Raw genomic sequence first — 22,218 nt, forward strand, 5'->3', positions numbered from 1 at the left:
ATCTTGGTTTTTCTTTTTTCTGTAAGGGGGGGGGGGGGGGGTTTGTTGAAAATATGAAAACATTTGAAAAAATTTTAAAAAATAAAATAAAATAAATGTAATATTTTTCTGTTGGCAATATTCTGGTCATTTTAAAAAACTGTTGGGAGTATGTGAATAGTAATAAAAGCAAGGCAGAGAGTGACCTAAACTATAGGTTTGATATGGTGATGAGCCTAGCAATCCTTCAAACAGATGATCACATAAAATCATTTAGTAAGGATGATTACAGAACAGGAACAGATTTGAATGGGCTGTTGTTGTCCAAAAGAGAAAATAGGCGGTGTTAAAGAAAAGGGTCACAGGTAAAATATGGATAGAATGAGATTACTTTTTTTAAAATTCAAAAAGCGAAAGTAAAGAGATGCAGTTAATCAACTCTGGGAGAGCGCAGTTCGAAAAAGTCTGGGTGAGACAACGGAGAGATCAAAGAGAAATAACGTATTTAAGGAGACACTGAAACCGATGCAGGGGAGATGTTTTAGATCGCAGTAGACAGGAATAGCTGGTCAAACTCCCAGCAATGAGGCTCAATGGCCTCCTTCTGCACTGTGGATATTCTATGATTCTACAAGTAAAATTAGGAAAGCTAATAGACTGTCTGTGTTTATTGTGAGGGGAATAGATTACAAACGTAGCATATTGTGCTTCAATTATACAGGAAATTGGTGAAGCCACAACTGGAGTATTGTGTACAGTACAGGTCTCCTTATTTAAGGAAAGATATAAATGCATGAGCAATTCAGAGAAGGTTTACTAGACTAATACCAGGAATGGGCGGTTATCTTATGTGGATAGGTTAGGTTTGCATCCACTAGAGTTTATTGAGTAAGAGGCGACTTGATCAAAACCTTTAAGATCCTGAGGAGTCTTGATAGGGTGGATGTGGAGAGGATGTTTCCACTTTATGGAGAATCTGGAACTAGTCAGGTCAGCCATGATCTTATTGAACGGTGGAGCAAGCTTGTGGGATTAAATGGCTACTCTTGCTCCTAATTCATAGGTTTCAGTTTCCCTGCTGGCATTTGAAGTTTGTCATTTACCATCAGCCGTGCCCTTAACACTACTCCACCAGGTAAATTATTTCTTCTGCCGCTGATTGTCCGGAGCACCACAGTTGACCTCCCTGGGAGTATTACATTACAGTAGCGTGTAAGGATTCCCCACAGCTGAGCTTTATATTTTGCCAGTCTCTAACAGGCTTGTCTCATCTTTGGGTTCATTCCACAATGAGGCACTTCTAGTCAGCCAATCGTTTGTCGGACTCTCAGTCTCCAACTAGCAGGTGGCATATTGGCCATTAGTTTGGCTCTTACCTTTCCAGCATGTGGAGGGGCTCACTAGAAGGTTCAAACGATCGGCTCTTTAACCGATCTTCCAATTTTATCTTGCCGCCTCCTCCGGACTCTGAAGGCGCTGCTTCTCTTTAGGAAATGATCCCATGGGTGCCACCCCTCCCCTCCCCAATACCTTGACCTTCACAAAGCTACCTCGAACGAGGGAATATCAGTTTACATTTGACAGTGGGAGCAGTTACCTTGAACATGGAAAAGAGATCACTTGAACAGCCAGTAATGAGTTTTAAGCCAAGCAGGTTCTCCGTGCATCCGGTGTTGCATCTGGGAACATCCTGTGTCTTCACAACGGAGCCGCTCTTTGACGAATTCTCCAGGGTGTCCTCAGCAGCAACAGCGTTTCCGACTAATTCTTCTTGAGCTGGGCTTGGAATTGTGCTAATTTCTTCTGTTCATTAATTGAACAATGGTAAGATCCACATAAAAAGGTAAACATTAAAAAAAGACAAATACATATGTAATTTTAGACCAAGTGTACATTTTAATCAGATACACAACTCAACATGAACCTTTGTAAAAAAAAAAAAAAAAAAAAAAATCTCTTGGGACAAAAATAGAAGCTCCCGGGCGAACCAGCGAAACTTTGGGTGAGACACTGAAGACCTTAAATAAGGTCTCGGTGTATGATGAAGCTTTAACATTTATATTTGAAACTGCAGGCTGTAGTTGGGGTTATTTGGTCATTAGAGGGTGAAAGAAAGAGCACAGTGACTCCTGCTCAATTAAACATTTAATTGAATATTAGAATATTTCTTTAAAAGAACCATTAACCCACGGGTGTGACTGGCTTTTGAAGGCAAATGAGTACTGACCTCTCTCCTCTGACTGGTCAAAGGTTAATCTCATCTTTAGATTTGTTAAAATTCAAATAGTAGGAAAACTAGTCCTTACAGCCAGCATCCAACTGGTCCGGGGCCAACCTCCAAAACTAATACTTGCATTGGGTGGAAATAAAGAGGCAACGGCTTGATGGATCAGCCGGACATTTCCTGACCATCATTTTAGTATCTTTGTAACTGCATCATATTCATAAAGAAGCTCAGAAAGTAGGGAGCAGCTTTTGTCATGTGAGAGTACCTTTAAGAAATGGGTGTTTAAGAAATGTACCTTTAAGAAATGGGTGTTTATCAGTGATGTCAGAGCGTGGGTGGAGCTGGGCTGTCTGTCAACTTTTTACTTTTGTTTTAGGCTGTTTGCTGCAGGGTGTGTTTTAGTTTCGTTTTCAGGTGTTGGAGCTGAAGCCAGACAGAGCAGGAATACTGTTGATCTCTCTACCATGAAAAGACTGTCTCTTGATCATTTGGTGAATTCAGGATTATAAATGTTCTCAGTGGTGATTGTAAAGCTAATGTGCTTCTGTTAAAAGGTGTTTCTTTTGTCTTCTGGATGTTGTTTGGGAGGTTATTAAGGATTATTTAGTGTTGTATTCTTTGGGGGTTGTATTTGAATTGATGGTTGCTAAGATGTTCACTGTATGTTTTAAAAAGGTTAACTCCCCACACCACAATCTATTAAAAGTTGTGGGTCAGGTGAGCTCCATGATACACTTTGGGATTCTCTAAACCCTGGCCCATAACACTTTATGTTTTTCTTTTTGAGTACCCAATTTTTTCCCCTCCCCAATTAAGGGACAATTTAGTGTGGCCAATCCACCTACCCTGCACATCTTTGGGTTGTGGGGATGAGACGCACACAGACATGGGGAGAATGTGCAAACTCCACATGAACAGTGACCCGAGGCCGGGATCGAACCTGGGTCCTTGGCACCGTGAGGCAGCAGTGCTAACCACTTCACCACCAGTCATTGTGAAGAATAACAGACTGGAGAACGATCAGATCAACGTAATCAAAAATTCTTGCTTCGGTATCACAAATACGCATCTCAATTGAGGAGAACCAGACTGAACATTATACAGGTTTCACTTACCTTCAGCAGGCAGGGGCTTATTCACATGGTAGCCACCTCCACTTTTTGCCCAGAACTGCAAGTGCAGGATGCTCTGTCGTATGTCACACTTATTAAGAGCAAGGAGTGCTGTGAGGTCCTTCGTATCGGTTCTTAAATTTTCAGCTAGGCACAAGAGCTGGAGATAGCTGGCAACATTTGCCTGTTGTAAAAGAATAGAAAACTTGAAGTACTACACTGTATTGGGTCTTTACAATATCCTTATGTTCAAGAGTAAAACAAGGCTATATGTAGCCCTATATATATCTATATGTATGTGGGTGGCATGGTACACAGTAGTTAGCTTATCTTTGACTTATTGGCTAATAGTGGTGTCATTTGATAAAATAAAGTCACAAGTTATTTACTTAAAACCTAAATTCTAGGTTTGGTGAAAGCGCTTCATATTTCAACACATAGCTTGGATATTTAGGAAGAACAGCCTTAACTGAGAGGTTAGCAACACCTGGTTACATTTTAGATCACCCATTCCTATATCCTAGCGTGAGAATGAAGACAAGGGCGGCACGGTAGCACAGTGGGTAGCACTGTTGCTTCACAGCACCAGGGTCCCAGGTTCGATTCCCGGCTTGGGTCACTGGCTGTGCGGAGTCTGCACGTTCTCCCTGTGTCTACGAAACCTCCAGGGATGCCCTTTCCAGGGAGACTATTTTGAAGATAAGGCATTGCATCTAACATCGGACTCTCACTCTATGGCAAACAGTATCAACTACAATTAGTGTGAATAATTCTTGACTGAATTTTAAAGCAGTTTCGTGAACAAGTTACACAAGTCAGTTAAACCATCTTTCTATCTACTCTCTCTAGTGGTATGGTAGCACAGTGGTTAGCACTGTTGCTTCACAGCACCAGGGTCCCAGGTTCGATTCCCGGCTTGGGTCACTGTCTCTGCGGAGTCTGCACGTTCTCCTTGTGTCTGCGTCGGTTTCCTCCGGGTGCTCCGGTTTCCTCCCACAAGTCCCGAAAGACGTGCTGTTAGGTGAATTGGACATTCGGAATTCTCCCTCTGTGTACCCGAACAGGCGCCGGAATGTGGCGACTAGGGGCTTTTCACAGTAACTTCATTGCAGTGTTAATGTAAGCCTGCTTGTGACACTAATTATTATTATTAGACCCTTAATGATTTTGAAAAGCTCCATCAAATCTCCTCTCAACCTACTCTTCTCCAAGAAGAACCTCAGCTTCCCCAATTTATCCTTTTAACTAAAGTCCCTTATCCATGAATCAATGTTCCCTGCAACCTCTCTATGTCTTCACATCCTTCCTAAAATGTGATGCCCAGAATTGGACACAACACTTCCACTGGAAGTGACAAAGAGTCATTGGACTCGAAACATTAACTCTTTTCTCTCCCTACAGATGCTGCCAGACCTGCTGAGATTTTCCAGCATTTTCTCTTTGGTTTCAGGTTCCAGCATCCGCAGTAATTTGCTTTTACTTCCACTGGAGGCTGAACCAGTGTTTCATAAATGTTCCACCAAAGCTCCCTTGCCGTTGTATTTTATGCCGCTATTTATAAAGTCGTGGTCCTGATGTCCTTTTAACCACTTGCTTAACCTGCCTTGCCACCGTCAATGCTTTGTGTACATATACCCACCATGCCTCTCTGCTCCTGCACCCCCTTTAGAATTGTACACTTTATTTTACATTGTCTCTCCGAGGTTTTTCCTACCCTATCAAAATGCACCACTTCACAATTCTTGACATTAAATTTCATTATTTAATTTTAATTCTTTAAAATTCTGCCAGCCTGTCTATGTTCCCTTAAAAGTTAATCACTATCCCCCTCACAATTTCTGCAAATGTTGTGCCATGTGCATTTACAAAGCGCCTATCATGACCTCAGGAAGTCCCTAAGCATTTTACAGCCAATGAACCATTTTCTAAAGTGTAGTTGCTGCGATAATAGAAAGATGGCAGTCAAATTATACAAAGCAAGGTCCTATAAAGAGCTAATGACTTGATAATCCGTTTTGTTCTTTATTGGTTTAGTGGCCCAGAACATTTGAGAACTTAACAGTTCACCAAACATCTTTCATTAGAAACGACAACAAAAAAAAACTACTTACCGAGGATGGGACTTTGAAGCAGATTTCTTCGAAGCAGCACTCAAACATTAAACTGAAGTTGGGATCTAAGGATCAAACATAAACCCGGGCTGATAACCACGTTTCAAATGTACAAGTACAATATTTCAACAGAAAGAGGCGAGGTGCTCAGACACAAGGCCCCCAACCAACTAACAATGGAGTTTGCCCATGTTACTGACTGACTACAGGTGGCACAGTGTTACAACTGGCAGACCCAACAAGACCGTCATTAAAAAAAACATGTTAAGGCACGTGCCCGCAAGCTTCCACCCAGATTCCCCACCTCAAGTCGGGAAGGAGTTACGAGATGTTTGATGGCTCTCACACTATGGCCACTCACCACTATGTTGAGCACGGTTCAGTATTATAACTAACCCTGCCTCAGTGCTAACTTACACAATTTCCTCCATCCGTATCTCATAATCCTAACACAATTTCCTCCATCCGTATCTCATAATCCTATGTTGATCATTTTGTAATACAGGATTTTCAACATTCACCTGAAGAGACAGGATAATAAAAAGGGGCTGTTTAGCACAGGGCTAAATCGCTGCCTTTGAAAGCAGACCAAGGCAGGCCAGCAGCACGGTTCAATTCCCGTAACAGCCTCCCCGAGCAGGCGCCGGAATGTGGCGACTAGGGGCTTTTCACAGTAACTTCATTGAAGCCTACTTGTGACAATAAGCAATTTTCATTTCAAAATCAAAATACAGAGACAGGACCTCAGTTTTAAATGTCATCCAAAAGATGCAACAATACATCCCCTGCCCTCCCTTGATAATCATGTCCTCATCTAGTCTACTAAAGCTCTTCATGATTTGGAACACCTCACTCAAATCTCCCCTACACCTTCTCTGTTGTACAGGGAGCCGTCCCAGCTTCGCCAATCTTCCCACGGGGCTAAAGCCCCTCATTCCTATTGCTATGCTTGTAAATCTTTTCTACACCCTCAGCAAGACTGACAGAATTGGCCTCAAAATTCCTTCTGGATCCGAACCAAAATGTTTTACACAGATCTTATCTAATTTTCAATTCTCAAATACCTATGTTGAGATATAACAAAGAAATAACCTTTCAGTTTCCAGTAACCGCACGCTGTGTGAAGAGACGAAAGGAATACAAATCAACTTAGCATTGTAGGCGGAAAGCCATGGAAATGACCCTACCATTGCGATCTGATTGTTAATCACCCAACACAAGGAAACGAAGAAGGAAATGAAGTTGTTTCACTGAAGCGACAAACGGACTGTTTTTCATTTACGGAATGCGAGTGTCGCTGGTTAGGCCAGCATTTATTGCCCATCCCACGTTGAGCTGGAGGAGGTAGTGGTGAGCTGTCTTCTTGAAGCACTGCAATCCCAGAGGTGCAGGTACACCCACAGCTGTTAGGGAGGGAGTGCCAGGATTTTAACATGGCAGCAGTGAAGGAACGTCGATATATTTCTGTCAGAATGGTGAGCGACTTGGAGGGGAATCTCCAGGTGGTGGTGTTCCCATGCTTCTGCGGCCCTTGTCGTTCTAGATGGTAGTGGTCCTGGGTTTGGAAGGTGCTGCCGAAGGCAGCTTGGTGAGTTCCTGCAGTGCATCTTGTAGACGGACACACGGCTGCCACGGTTTGTCATTAGTTGGTCATTTGAATGTTGGTGGAAGGGATACCAATAAAGTGGTCTGCTTTGTCCTGGATAGTATAGAGTTTCTTGAGTGTTGTTGGAACCGCACTCAACCAGGCAAGTGGAAGGCCTTTCACAGTAACTTCATTGCAGTGTTAATGTAAGCCTACTTGTGACAATAAAAGATTATTCCATCACACTCCTATATATAATTTCCCAATTAAGGGGCAATTTAGCGTGGCCAATCCACCTACCAGTCACATCTTTGCATTGTGGGGGTGAGGCCCACGCAGGCATGGGGAGAACGTGCAAGCTCCACACGGACCGGGATTGAACCTGGGTCCTCGGGGCCGTGAGGCAGCAGTGCTAACCACAGCGCCACCATGACGCTCCTCCATCACATTCCTGACTTACGCTTTGTAGATGGTGGACCGGTTTTGGGGAGTCAGGATACCCAGTCCCTGATCTACACTTGTAACAACAGTATTTATGTGGCTGGTCCAGTTCAGTTTCTGCTCAATGGTAACCCCCAGGATGTTGATAGTGGGGAATTCAGCGATGGTAATGCCATTGAATGTTAAGAGTGATGGTTAGATCCTCTCTTATCGGAGATGGCCATTGCCTGGCTTGTGTGGCGTGAATGTAACTTGCCACTTGTCAGCCTAAGCATGGATATTGTCCAGGTCTTGCTGTATTTACACATGGACTGCTTCAGTATCTGAGGAATTAAGAATGGTGCTGAATAGCAACCATCAGCAAACAATAATCAGCGAATATTCCCACTTCTGACCTTATAATAGAAGAAAGCTAATTGATGACAGCAGCTAAAGATGGTTGGGTCGAGGACACTACCCTGAGGAACTCCTGCACTGATGTCTTGAAGCCAAGGTTCGATTCTGACCTCGGGTTACTGTCTGTGTGGAGCTTGCACATTTCCCAGTGCCTGCAAGGGTTTCTTTCAGGTGCTCCGGTTTCCTCCCAGTCGAAAGATGTGGGTGGGGTCACAGAGAAGGGGGGGGGGGGGGGGGGGGGGGGGAGGTTTGGGCCTAGGTAAGGTGACCTTTCGAAGGGCTGGTGCAGGCTCGATGGGCTGAATGGCCTCCTTCTGCACTATAGGGATTCCATGATGATTAACTTTCAACCACCACAACCATTTTCGTTTGTGCCAGGCATGGCTCCAACCAGAAGGTTTTTCCCTATCCCCGCTGACTCCAGTTTAGCTAGGGCTCCTGGATGCCATACTCGGACAAATGCTGCCTTGTTGTCGAGGGCAGTCGCTCTCACCTCACCTCTGGAGTTCAGCTCTTTTTGTCCATGTTTGAACCAGGGCTGTAGTGAGGCCAGGAGCTGAATAACTGTGGCGGAATCCAGACTGAGCATCAGTGAGCAGGTTATTGCTGAATAAGTTCTGCTTGATAGCACTGTTGATGATCCCTTCCATCGCTTTACTGATGATCAAGACTAGACTGACAGGGTGGTAATTGGCCAGGTTGGATTTGTTCTGTTTCTTGTGTACAGGACACACCTGGGCAATTTTCCACATTGTCAGGTAGATGCCAGTGTTGCAGCTGTACTGGAACAGCTTGGCTTATCCTCTTCATTGAGCCAGGGTTGGTCCCCTGGCTTGGAGGTAATGGTAGAGTGGAGGATATGCCAGGTCAATAGGTTACAGATTGTAACGGAGTAAAATTCTTCTGCTGCTGATGGTCTGCAGCATCTCATGAGTGCCCAGTCTAGAGTTGCGAGATCTGTTCAAAACCTATCCCATTGAGCACAGTTGTGGTGCCAAACACCAAAATGGAGAGTATCCTCGATGTGAGGGCAGGTTTTAGTCTACAGAAGCCCTGTGTGGTGGTCACACCTAACGATAATGTTATGGACAGATACATCTGTGGAAGGCAGGTTAGTGTGGATGAGGTAAAGTATGTTTTTCCTTCTTGTTGGTTCCCTCACCTCTGGACTGCAGACCCAGTCTAGCAGTGCTGCCCCTTTAGGACCAGGCCAGCTCGGTCTGTGGTAATGGATATTGAAGTCCCCAACCCAGAGTTCATTTTCCACCGTCAGTGCTTTCTCCAAGTGGTGTTCAACATGGAGAAGAATTGATTCATGATCAGAGGGAAGATGGTGCATGGTAATCAGCAAGAGGTTTCCTTACCCATGTTAACGTGGTGCCATGAGACTTTATGTGGTCTAGAGTCGATACTGAGATTCCCAGGGCAACTCCCTCCTGGCTGCATACCACGGTGCCACCACATCTGCTGGAATGGTGATATCCATTGGTAAGACATGATCCCAGCAGCATGATTATGTTGCTCGTCTAGTCTGTAAGACAGCTCTCCCAATTTTGGCACAAGCCCCCAGGTGTTAGTAAGGGGAATGTTGCAAGGCTGAGTTTTGCCACTGTTGTTCGCAGTGTCTGTGTCGATGCTGGGTGGTCTGCCCGGTTTCATTCCTTTCTCTTTACTTTGTAGCAGTTGGATTCAACAGAGTGGTTTGCTAGGCCAGATAAGGACATTTACGACAATTGACAATGGTTATCATTAGACTTTTAATTCCCAATGTTTAATTGAATTTAAATTCCACCATCTGCTGTGTTGGGATTTGAACACTGGTCCCCAGAGCGCCACCCTGGGCCTCTGCATTACTAGTCCATCGATAATAACACTACACCACCACTCCCCGAAATGAATCACAGATACATACCAGTGGTGGTGAGTATAACTGGCCGCTTTGCGGTTGCCATGAAGGTCTTAATTGCATTTAGAAATCCAGCATCATCATCAAATATTACATCTACCTGTTAGAAAAAAAAGTTAACAGCATGAGCATTACTGAAAGCAACAAGCAGTAAAGTGTGGCGAAACTTGCAGTGGATAAAAACTGCATTGCAGCTTCTCACCCGTAGAAATTACAGGTTCACCAGGAGGTCCTGTACTGTACAGTAGTTTGAAATGATAAAGAGTGTGACAAATGTGAGAAAATTCCATATTTTAAAGTTTATATTTAGTATTTTTACAAAGGGAGAGAATCATTGATTTTTGCAGGGGTAATGTAACCTTTTGGAACAAGACACAAAATGTGATGTGGTTTTGGACACACAAAGTCGTAGTGTTGGTGGCTTAAGAAAAATACTTTTAAAACAGGAAAAGCCTGTGGGGTTTATACAAGGAGCAAAAGACACCGTGGTTGCAGCTGAAGAGTGCAGGGGTGTCCACAGCCTGTTCAGAGGCTGGTTGATAAGTAGGTGTCAGATCTTTTAAAAGATTTTATTTGTGAGGGTAAGGTTTAGTCGTGTGCACAAGGTGGAGCAGGCAAGGAGATTAAGATCATACGGGGTAGCGGAGAATCATAGAATCCCTACAGTTCAGAAGGAGGCCATTCAGCCCGATCGAGTTTGCACCGGCCCTTGGAAAGAGTACCCTACTTAAGCTCACGCCTCCACCCTATCCCAGTAACGCCACCCAACCTTTTGGACACAACGGGGCAATTGGTCATGGCCAATCCACCTAACCTGCTCATCTTTGGACTGTAGGAAGAAACCAGAGCACCCGGAGGAAACCCATGCAGACATGGAGAGAATGTGCAAACTCCACAGAGACAGTGACCCAAGGCCAGAATTGAACCCTGATTCCTGGAGCGGTGAGTCAGCAATGTTAACCACTGTGTCACCCATTGACAGTAAACTCAAAAGTCACATAAAAGTCTAAATCTATGTCTTTGTTAACTTGTATAGAGCCATGGAGTTTGTGCACCACTAAAACATGGGTAAGTTATGTTCATCACAAGACTCGAGCATTAGCAGCTGAAGAGGCGTTTTTCACACCTAATGAAGAGCATGCATCAGACTGATTGCCAAAAATGCTTGAGCCCCTATACCTCGGGAGGGGAAAGACACTGAAACATCACCAAATTAGTTACTGGTACTTATCACACAAAACCAACAACTTTCATTGATAAAGTGTCATTAGGTAAGCACCTTGAGGCACTTCATAGAAGTGTTCTCAAGCACAATGCGACATGGACCAACATAAGTCAAGAGGTTAAATGTTTGGTCAAAAAGGTGGGTTTTAATGAGTCTTAAGGGGGTGAAAAAAAGAGAGATGAAGGATGAAGAGGTTTCTGGTGAAAATTCCTGAGTTTAGGGCCGAGACATTGACAATGTCAGTATTAACAAAGCAGTATTACACTTAAACCGATTACTCCAAACCTCTGCATTTATTTAAATGTGTTACTCATTTAACAGGGTGAACTATCGTTGGAAAAGATAGAAGAGATATCCCAGATGTTTAGTAGGTTCAATAACAACACTCAATGGGCAAATTGGTTTTCAAGTTTTATAAAAGTTGTCATTTTCACTTCCATTAATGTAGCACTATTGAAGTATTTTTAAAAATAAATTTAGAGTACACAATTCATTTTTTCCAATTAAGGGGCAATTTAGCGCGGCCAATTCACTTAACCGGCACATCTCTGGGTTGTGGGGGCGAAACCCACTGAAACACGGGGAGAATGTGCAAACTCCACACGGACAGTGACCCAGGGCCGGGATCGAACCTGGGACCTCGGCGCCTTGAGGCAGCAGTGCTAACCCACTGCGCCACCGTGCTGCCCACTATTGAAGTATCAAGAGATTCCAATGTGCTTCACATGGAGATTTTATCCTTTTATTGGCTATTCATTCAAGTGAGCTTGACTGCCACGGGTGTTTGCAAACGTACCTCCTCAAACAGGATGAGCGACGTGGCACTTTTTCGGCTGGATTCTTCAGGGCCTGTGTCCTTGCTCTCAGACACGGAGGGGGCCCGTGTCACTTCTGTAACTTGGGGCCAGCTCTTCTGGGCCTTATCATTTTTCAGTGTTTTTTCTAAAAAGAGCAGGTAAAAATTCAGCAACTTTCCTCTGATCCCCAGTTTAATCACCAAGTATAGTTTGAAGTTTGGCCAGATTTCTTTCATACACATCTCTCAACAAAAATGTCTAAGCTGTTCAGGAGGTTCGACAACAACAACACTCAATGGGCAGACTGTTTTTCCAAGTTGTATTTTTATTAAAGGGGCAATTTGGCATGGCCAATCCAGCTGCCCTGCACATCTTTGGGTTGTGGGGGCGAGCTCACAGACACGGGGAGAATGCGCAAACTCCACACGGACAGTGACCCAGAGCCGGGATTGAACCCGGGTCCTCAGTGCTGGTTTTCAAGTTTTATAAAAGCAGTTTGCCATTTTTACTTTTGTTAATAGATCACTATTGACGTGTTAAGAGATTCTAATGTGCTTCACAGGGGTATTTGCAACCACAATCTCCCACATGCCCAGAGGATCAGGCAATTGCCCCACAGGAAGCTGGAAAATATTTCTAGGGTGGGACTTGAAAATCCCATGTCAGAGTTACACTACCTGTGATTTCCAAACCACACCAAAATTCCAATTGAGGCCATTCTGCACAGAGTCTCATTGCATCACTTGTTGAGTGTTGCCAGAGTCCAGAAGGCACATAGTTGGTGTGTGTGTGTGTGGGGGTGTTTTTTTTTTTTTTACCATCCATCTCCTTATCTTCAGGTCTTTCCGTTTCTTCACTATTGTTCGGTGGTGGCTTCGACAGGCCTTTGAAGAAATTGGTTAAAGACATAGGTGCTAGGTTCTTCTTTGAGCGCCTCCCCTTTGGGGACTGGGCTGCCTTCCTGGGTGACGAGATCATCTTTTTGGGAGAGTTTGCTTTCCCTGTGGAAACACGGGTCAAAACATTTTTAACAGCAAAAGAAACAATTCACCTTGCTCCCAGAAATGGGCCCAATGGAGCTGCAATTCATCTCCAGATTGGCCAGGGATGATTTGCACGCACACAGAACGGTTTCTCGTTTCAACCACGTTGTTGATCTCAGGAAATTCTGGGACTTCAATCCGTCTGACTGAATTTGGCCTGGTTAGGTTCATAGTTAACAGTGCAGGCAGCCGCACGGGATCTATTACTGAGGAGTCAATGGCACAGGCACAATAGGCTTAATGAAGTCATCAAAGTAAAAGAACCTTAAAATTGATTGCAAGCCAAAAGATCAACTCAACCGACCAGAGGAAAGTGTTCATTGGTGATGTCATTTAGTTGCAGGGCCACAGAATAATGCAGTAAAGGAGGCCATTCAGCCCATCACACACGTGTGCAGGCTCTTTAAGAGTTATCTAATTAGTCCTACTTCCTTGCTCTTTTCCCAGAGCTCTTCCCCTTAAAGTGCTGATCCAATTCCTTAACCGTTAGCATTGAATCTGCGTAAGGAGCCCAATGTATTCCAGATCATTAGAGCTCGCGAAATTAAAACAAATGGTACGAAATAGAGAATTTGTTGGCGGGGCACCAGGATTTTTCACTTACTTGGAGATTTGGCTGTTTGAGAAGGCAGAAGCTTGTTGCTGTTGAAGAAAGCAGGCTTGAGCGCATTCGCTCCCTGTTTATCAACTTGGTGAGATTGAGTGGCTTCTTTTAGCTGAGAGAGGATCTGTCTCCCACTTCGCTGTGAGGAAGCATTGACTTCAAATACCTAGAAACATGAACACTCACATAAGAGACATCAGACACCCAACCACATGGCTTATTCCAACAGAACAGCAAGTGATCTTCACCTCAGACATATGTAAATTGGCAGGAGCATGGATTAAAACTTTACATTTCCTGAAAGGCACTCTGAGCATGGGCATTCCTGTTGAATGCCAACTGAGAATGCTCAGCACTGAAGCGATGACAAGCCAAAGTTGTAAACATATTCGGAAGGTAGATAGCTTTCAATCAATGCCCACAATAGTCCACCACATTGAAACTACGCAAATGTGATTGGCACTATTTACTTGTTAGTGTTCCTTTCCATTCCAACCGGTCGAGGTTCCTACAACATAACAGACTTCATGAATGCAATGTATTCTGCCTTCATAACGTTAAACAACACAAGGCACACTGGTGACTGTTCTGTTTCACCCTCAATGCTATTATCTGACACCAATACCAAGGACAGGGAACCAGAGTTAACACAACAGCAAGACAGGGTAGGGGCAAGAACACTGAAAGAGGTGTAACTGCGGACCTATTAAAAATAACATTTCATAGGGCAGCATGGTGGCCTAGTGGTTAGCACAGCTGCCTCACGGCGCTGAAGTCCCAGGTTCGATCCCAGCTCTGGGTCACTGTCCGTGTGGAGTTTGCACATTCTCCCTGCGTCTGCGTGGGTTTCGCCCCCACAACCCAAAGATGTGCAGGGTAGGTGGATTGGCCACACTAAAGTGCCCCTTAATTGGAAAAAATAATTGGGTAATCTAAATTTATAAAAATTAAAAAAAATAACATTTCATGTTTTACTGGTTGGACTAATGCAAATTTCATGGTTGGATGCTTATCTTTCTGCCATACCCACGATTGGTCAATCCGTTTTTTAGTTTACTGTGCAGAATTAAAAAAACCACTAATACACCCAGATTGCATTTTTAAAATAAAACTCATTCAAGAGATGTGGGCTTTGTCTGGTTAGGTCAGCATTCATCCCCCATTCCCTCTGACAAGGTGGTGGTGAGCTGCCTTCTTGCACCGCTGAAGTCTATGTGGTGTAGGTACACCTATAGTGCAGTTAGGGAGGGAGTTCCAGGGTTTCGACCCAGCAACAGTGAAGGAACAGCGATATATTTCCAAGTCAGGGTGGTGAGTGACTTGGAAGGGAAACTCCAGGTGGTGGGGTTCCCAGGTATCTGCTGCTCTTGACCTTCTAGATGATAGTGGTCGTGGGTTTGGAAGCTGCTTCCGAAGGCGGCTTGGTGAGTTCCTGCAGTGCATATTGAAAAACAAATGACACTGGATATATCTTACATTAGGAGGAAACAACGTCTACACACATTAGGCCTAAACAATGAAAGGCATTTCCTTCCCCATCAGAATCTCAAACGGCAAAGACAAATTAGCTTTCAAAGTGAAATGCTTCTACGCATAGCCCGGGAAAAAGCACCGCCAATTCCCTCGCATTGTCCGCTGTGACTTTATTACAAGAACCGTTTTTGTGTCCGTCAGGGATTTCCACTGGTCCGCCACTGAAGTGAAAGGAGCCGAATGGAAAATCTTTGAACAAATGCCTGGTGTCATATGGAAGAAAAACAGCAAGTTGGAAAAAATAAAGGGTTGCATTGCACCCAAAATAGGAGCACCAACCTTAAAACCCAATTCCTGAGCACAGGCATAAACTGCAGCAGTTTTCCCAACTCCAGGTGGTCCAGTGATTAGCACGGTATTGCACAAAAAATCTTCATCCTCAGAACTCTCCATGTTAAAGTCACTATTGTCCCAAGCATCTGAGAACAGAGAAGCAAGAAAAACAAAACAGCTTAAAGATAAAAGCGCAGATACATTAAGACAAAAACAAAAAAACAGGACGACCAGCATCTGAAACAGTAAAATAGCAACTCTGGTTGCAACTGTTAAACTCTTAAATTACAGCTGGATTTACACAAAATCAAAACACTTTTTAATTTAAAAGAACCTTTGGTGTCAACATATTTCATTTTAACTAAAATGTTATCGTAGAAATAGCAGGGACGGAGAAACTACTACTGAATTAGACAGGGTAAAGAAGCATAAAAGAGATTCAGTATTAACAACGATTCTTTCACACTGAAGTCCAAGTTTAAATTAGCTTACAACAGGAACTTAAATTTACCTGCATAAAAAGTATATATTATAAATTTAGAGTACCCAATTATCTTTTTCCCAATTAAGGGGCAATTTAGCGTGGCCAATCCACCTACCCTGCACATCTTTGGGTTGTGGGGATGAGACCACGCAGACACGGGGAGAGTGTGCAAACTCCACACGGACAGTGACCCGGGGTCGGGATCGAACCCATGCCCTCGGTGCCGTGAGGCAGTATTGCTAACCACTGCGCCACCGTGCCGCCCCTGCATAAAAAATATTGATCAATGTAACGATGTGAACCTTCTTGGAGAGCTCACTGGAGCTCTCCACTAAGAATGAACTCAAGGTTTCTATTGGCATGCAATGCTTAAGCTGTGAAAGTACAAAAGTGACTTTATTTATAAAGTGGCTTTCATTATCTCAGGATGCTCCAAAAGTGCTTTATTGCCAATTAAGGGCTTTACGTGGAGTCACTTTTGTAATGTGGGAAACACAAGAGCCGATTTGTGCTTAGCAAGCTCCCACAAACAGCATTGTGATCATACACAGCCAATCTGATGTAGGGACATTGATCAACGGATACAAATTGGTCAGAACACATTACACTGAATCACAGAATCGAAAATGTACAAGTGCATCCCATCATACTTTAATTTGAAAGTTGACGGGGAAAACATCAGTTTCTGTTGAGCAAGGCACACATTCCAGCTCTGATGCAGAGTGGGAACTCACACCTGAACATTGACACACCACACTGAAATCAAGCTACATTAGTGTCACATACCCAGTTTCTTATCCTTTTCAGTCTTTTTTTCCTTCTGTTTTTTTGCTTCCTGATCAGCTCTCTTCTTCCATTCCATTAACCAACTGTTTCATTTCCAAAACACAAGAATGTGCATTAAGTGCATGGGATGCATGTTTTACTCAGACCTCCCCCAATCCCTATGAACACCATATTTAATTTTCCCATCCTCAAATTCACAGGGCTCCCTTTTTAAAAAATGATTTAACAACCTGATTCCGGATTCGATTGTGAGTAGTGAGGACTGGAGAAGCTCATTATTAAATCTCTGGTTTGTGCTGCAAGTTAATCATTCGACTCTGGTCCCGTGAGCATTACCCATTTCCTTAGCTCCACTGGCAGTGGCCATGTCCTAAACTCTAAGCCCTTAGCTTGCCTATTAACCTGACTAATGCCTGCTGGAAATCTAGGTGTATTACATCCACTGGTTCCCTTTTATCTACCCTACTAATTGTATCCTCAAAAAACTCTAATTAGTTTATCAAACAGGGTTTTCTTTTATCAAAACCATGTTCAAATCATACTATGATTGAAGGTGCAATAAACACTGTAATTAGACTGAATGTTCTAATGCTCAAGATTAGAGAGGTAGAAAGGGTTTACTCTCCCAATTGCTAACAAATGACATCTGCTTAAAAGGAGATGGATAGAGTCACCTAACAGAGCATAACTGGACTCCGCTGTGATGTCTCCTGGCACTCGGCAGCTTGATATTACTCTTCCACAAATTAATAACAGCCTTGTGCACAAGGTACCCAATCGATGTCAGCCTCTGTGATATTGAACCCCAGTGCAAGTCTATACCTTAAGAAAGAACGTGAAGGGGAAAAGAAAGTTTGGTCACCACGCCTTAGTTTGACATTTTCCAAAGTTCAAAAGTGAAACTTTAAGACAATTTCCAGCAGGCATAAATCAATATGCAACCACAGTGATCCTGCAGTGGCCGAATGTTGAGTATGGGTGTTGACCTTGAGGAATTGTTTTGGCAACTTCCAAATTAGCTTCAGGGTTTTAAGATGAGGACAATGTGTGCTTCAATATGCGTAGGAAGGAGGAGAAGAGAGAAGAATGTAAAGTTTCAAGTGTACAAATACCGCTTTATGTATAAACGTACTGCAGGCATGAGGCATGGGAATGTACCACAACTGCCGATTACCATTTCATTCTGTTGGGTTGTCAGAAAAGGTTTTTGAAGTTTATCTAGTCAGGTGCTACTGCATGGCACAGAGCATACTTGGAGGGATAAGCACCAATTTTCAGTCCTCTATACTAAATCTAGCACACCCATAGCCATCAAGCAGTTCAATCTGTACCACCAATATCAAATACTGAAAGCATTCTATACCCACTATCATTATGCTTAGGGAATCAGAAGCACAAAGGGACATTGGGAGTCCTTGTTCACGATTCTCTTAAGGTTAACATGCAGGTTCAGTCGGCAGTTAGGAAGGTAAATGCAATGTTAGCATTCATGTCGAGAGGGCTACAATACAAGAGCAGGGATGTATTTCTGAGGCTGTTTAAGGCTCTGGCCAGACCCCATTTGGAGTATTGTGAGCAGTTTTGGGCCCCGTATCTAAGGAAGGATGTGCTGGCCTTGGAAAGGGTCCACAGGAGATTCACAAGAATGATCCCTGGAATGAAGAGCTTGTTGTATGAGGAACGGTTGAGGACTCTGGGTCTGTACTCGTTGGGAGTTTAGAAGGATGAGGGGGGACCTTATTGAAACTTACAGGACTGAGAGACCTGGATAGAGTGGATGTGGAGGCGATGTTTCCACTTGTTGGAAAAACTAGAACCAGAGGACACAATCTCAGACTAAAGGGACGATCCTTTAAAACCGAGATGAGGAGGTATTTCTTCAGCCATGGGGTGGTGAATCTGTGGAACTCTTTGCCGCAGAAGGCTGTGGAGGCCAAATCACTGATCAAAGAGATCAGGAGAGATCCCCTAACATGGGGAGAAGGCAGGAGTTTGGGGATGAGTAAAAATATCAGCCACGATTGAATGACGGAGCAGACTCGATGGGCCGAGTGGCCTAATTCTGCTCCTATTTGTTATGGTCTTATGATTTCACAAACAGCTTTCTGAATTGCATCAATCTGATGACCTATTCCAGTTCGTGTTTTCTGAGGGAGACCTACGAGCTTCTATTTTAGGGTAGACTGCAGAGTAAATGCCCGTCACTTGCAAGGACATTACCTGTGTAATTTCCTGACAGCACTGATATTTCCCACCAGTTGACTGGAGTGCTGTGGCTGGTATTTCTCTGTCCACAGTAGATCTTCCTTGACCAGGTCTTAAAAAGTTCAATTAGAATTTCAAATAAAGGGGAAAAGAAGTAACAAAGCTTTTTAATAATGGGCAAAGTAGTGCTATGATTAGAAATGCACGCGGATATTAACAGCACAATAACAGAACAAAGATAAGTCAGCATCTCCACAACTGGCAACAGAACCATCAGTCACCTCGGCTCTAAGCTCTGGAATTTCCTCCCCAAATCTCTCTCTTCCTTTAATTGCTCTTTAAAGCTTATCTCTTTGACAAAGTATTTGGTCACCTGTCCCAAAGACCCAATATTTGGCTGTCTCAATTTTTGCCTGTTTATATTCCTGTGAGGTGCCTTGGGCATTTTACTTCGTTAAAAGCACCATACAAATGCAAGTTGTTGCTATTATGTAACATGCCCCGAGTCCGCCTCTCTCGTACACAGTGAGCTCATGATTCCAGCTGGAATGAGTTGCTGAAAGACAAGAAAACCAGACAGCCAAGTCAACTGCTCACTTTCTTATATCCTGTAGCAACCAATTGAAGAACAGGAATGATAAAAGCCTAGGTACAAGCTTTCTGCCTCTTCAGTCAGCGAATTTAATGTAAAGAGGGAGAAGGCTTGATCCCTTCCCCGCAAAATAATGCAATACCCATAACTGGTTCATTGCGCAAGGGCACACATGTTGCTGAAGCATGTGTGTCTAAAGTTTTTTTTACTCAAAATTACCAACTGGGACAGTATTGCAGGCATACCTGGAATCACTACTCTGTGAATTATCACACAAACATTAAATTGATATTTTGTTCAAGCTCACCATTTTCAGAATTCAACATAAAACATAGAACATACAGTGCAGGAGGCGGCCATTCGGCCCATCGAGTCTGCACTGACCCACTTAAGCCCTCACTTCCACCCTATCCCTGTAACCCCGCCTAGTCTTTTTGGACACTAAGGGCAATTTATCATGGCCAATCCACCTGCACATCTTTGGACTGTGGGAGGATACCGGAGCACCCAGAGAAAACCCACACAGACACGGGGAGAACATGCAGACTACACACAGACAGTGACCCAGCGGGGAATCGAACCTGGGACCCTGGCGCTGTGAAGCCACAGTGCTACCCACATGTGCTACCACGCTGCCCCTGAAAAAAAATTCAGTTTTTTTTTGTTTATAAATTTAGAGTACTCAATTATTATTTTTTTCCAATTTAGGGGCAATTTAGTGTGGCCAATCCACCTACCCTGCACATCTTTGGGTTGTGGGGGCGAAACCCACACAAACACGGGGCGAATGAGCAAACTCCACACGGACAGTGACCCAGGGCCGGGATTCGAACCCGGGTTCTCAGCACCGTAGTCCCAGTGCTAACCACTGCGCCACGTGCCGACCCTAGAATTCAGTTTTAAATTTTAATTAAGGCAATTTATCAGGCGGCATGGGGGCACAGTGGTTAGCACTGCTGCCTACGGAGCTGAGAACCCGGTTTGATCCCAGCCCTGGGTCACTGTCTGTGTGGAGTTTGCACAACCCAAGGATGTGCAGGGTAGGTGGATTGGCCACGCTAAAATGCCCCTTAATTGGGAAAAAAAATAATTGGGTACTCTAAATTTATTTTCAAAAAGGCTATTTGTCTTTCTGAGCCTAGGTGCCAATAGATTTTAATGTATTTTTTAGTTGCGTAAGTTATCAGGGCACTGGGAACTCGAGGGGCTGAAGAGCCTCACTCCTGTTCCTACACACGTGGCAAACAATTGATTTGACTAAATTCAAAGGGCTACATAGTAATGAAAATTAAATTACCGTCAGAAGCAGCAGCTTCCTCTGCCTTTGTTTGGTCAGTTAACCCACACACCCGTGGTGGAGCAGGAACATTCTGTGTTTCTGCTGCTCCACTTATACATTCCAACTCCTGTTGCTTTTTCTTCATAGATCGACTAAGGCGATTTTTGGAAGAAGCCACACAATTCTGTTTTTGGGCACCTCTGCTGTTTCTCTTGGTAGATCGCTCAGGCTGTGTAGGCAAGTCCTCCGCGTCAATTATAATAACAGAGTCCTCATCACTATCCAGTGTTTTCCTCCTTTTTTGTTTCTGCTCCTGTCTTTCCTTCTTTCGCTTCCTTTTGCCCAAAGACGGTTGTGAACTGCTACACAGAGATAACATTTGTTGGGGCTCGGCATCAAGTTCTATTACAGAACTGTCCGATTTATTACAGGGTCCTACAAGTCAAAGGAAAAACATACACACACAAAGTTTGCAAACCAGTATAAATAGATCATGCATCCCACATAAAGCTGAGAACCCAGGTCTTCTCACAAACACACAAAGCCGTTGACTGAGGTACGGTGCTGTGGCAAAGTATACAGGATAGACGGACGGCAAAACTTCTGGAATTCGCCTGACGTTTTGAAATCCCAAACCTACTGAAATAACTTGTGTAATAATTAGGAAGAGGTCACCGACAAGGTCATTGAGGAGTGAACTGGGCGAAAGTCTGTGCAGTTGCCTTTTCCTGATTTTATTTATGGTGTTTAAGCAGGCCTAGGATAAACATCTTTGTTATTATGTTACAATGAACAGGCGAACAGCTTGTAAATCAGTGTGAACATATGGATTATTCTAAACATTGTGCATTTAGCTGTGCTACGATAAATAATCTGCTGGTTTGCAGCCAATGAGTGCCTATTCAATTTGCCTGCTGCAGACGAGATATATCATTTGACAGGCTGTGGAGTGACCCAGTAAAGCAGAACTTTTAATAATAATCTTTACGGTCACAAGTAGGCTTACATTAACACTGCAATGAAGTTACTGCGAAAAGCCCCTAGTTGCCACACTCCGGCGCCTGTTCGGGTACATTGAGGGAGAATTCAGAATGTCCAAATTACCTAATAGCTTTCGGGACTTGTGGGAGGAAACCGGAGCACCGGGAGGAAACCCACGCAAATACGAGAACGTGCGGACAATGACCCAAGCTGGGAATCAAACTGGGATCCTGGAGCTGTGAAGCAATAATGCTAACCACTGTGCTAGTAGCAAGGGTGCAGGGCAGATGCTTGTGTCAATGGACGAGTAATTCAGAGGCCCAGGCGAATGCTCTGGGGGCAGCTTGTGGAGTTTAAATTCAATGAATAAAATTCGAAATGATAAAAGTGAACCTCAGTAATGGTGCCACGAAACTTTGGATTGTCATCAAAAAAAATTCCCTCTGGTTCACAGATGTCCTATAGGGAAAGGAATCTGCCATCCTTACCTGGTCTGACCTGCACGTGACTCCAGATCCATTGTAATGTGGGTGAATCTTAACTGCCCTCTGAAATGGCTCAATCAAATCACTCGGTTCAAGGGAGGTTACAGGTGAGTAACAAATGCTGGCCGTGCCAACGACCCAGAATTCAAAAAACCCGTTCAGCCCAAACCTGGC

The 22,218-nt window shown here is 43.8% G+C and overlaps 1 protein-coding gene across 2 annotated transcripts in view; it reads right to left on the reverse strand.

Annotated features, from left to right (window-relative positions):
- atad5a (ATPase family AAA domain containing 5a) overlaps positions 1-22,218 on the reverse strand; it is a 59,014-nt gene that overhangs the window by 12,189 nt on the left and 24,607 nt on the right. The window contains exons 11-21 of one of the 2 annotated variants that reach the window (XM_072483794.1): positions 20,597-21,013; positions 18,723-18,819; positions 16,503-16,585; positions 15,239-15,378; positions 13,427-13,592; positions 12,598-12,780; positions 11,779-11,924; positions 9,764-9,857; positions 5,430-5,494; positions 3,322-3,502; positions 1,577-1,779 (exon numbers count right to left, since the gene is read on the reverse strand). In XM_072483794.1, the coding sequence (XP_072339895.1) occupies positions 1,577-1,779; positions 3,322-3,502; positions 5,430-5,494; positions 9,764-9,857; positions 11,779-11,924; positions 12,598-12,780; positions 13,427-13,592; positions 15,239-15,378; positions 16,503-16,585; positions 18,723-18,819; positions 20,597-21,013 (1,775 nt within the window). Of the gene's footprint in view, positions 1-1,576; positions 1,783-3,321; positions 3,503-5,429; positions 5,495-9,763; positions 9,858-11,778; positions 11,925-12,597; positions 12,781-13,426; positions 13,593-15,238; positions 15,379-16,502; positions 16,586-18,722; positions 18,820-20,596; positions 21,014-22,218 lie in introns of both variants that reach the window. The other variant, XM_072483792.1, reaches the window with a different exon arrangement.

The sequence above is a fragment of the Scyliorhinus torazame genome, chromosome 18 (genome assembly GCF_047496885.1).
Source record: "Scyliorhinus torazame isolate Kashiwa2021f chromosome 18, sScyTor2.1, whole genome shotgun sequence".
Classification (NCBI taxonomy): domain Eukaryota; kingdom Metazoa; phylum Chordata; class Chondrichthyes; order Carcharhiniformes; family Scyliorhinidae; genus Scyliorhinus; species Scyliorhinus torazame.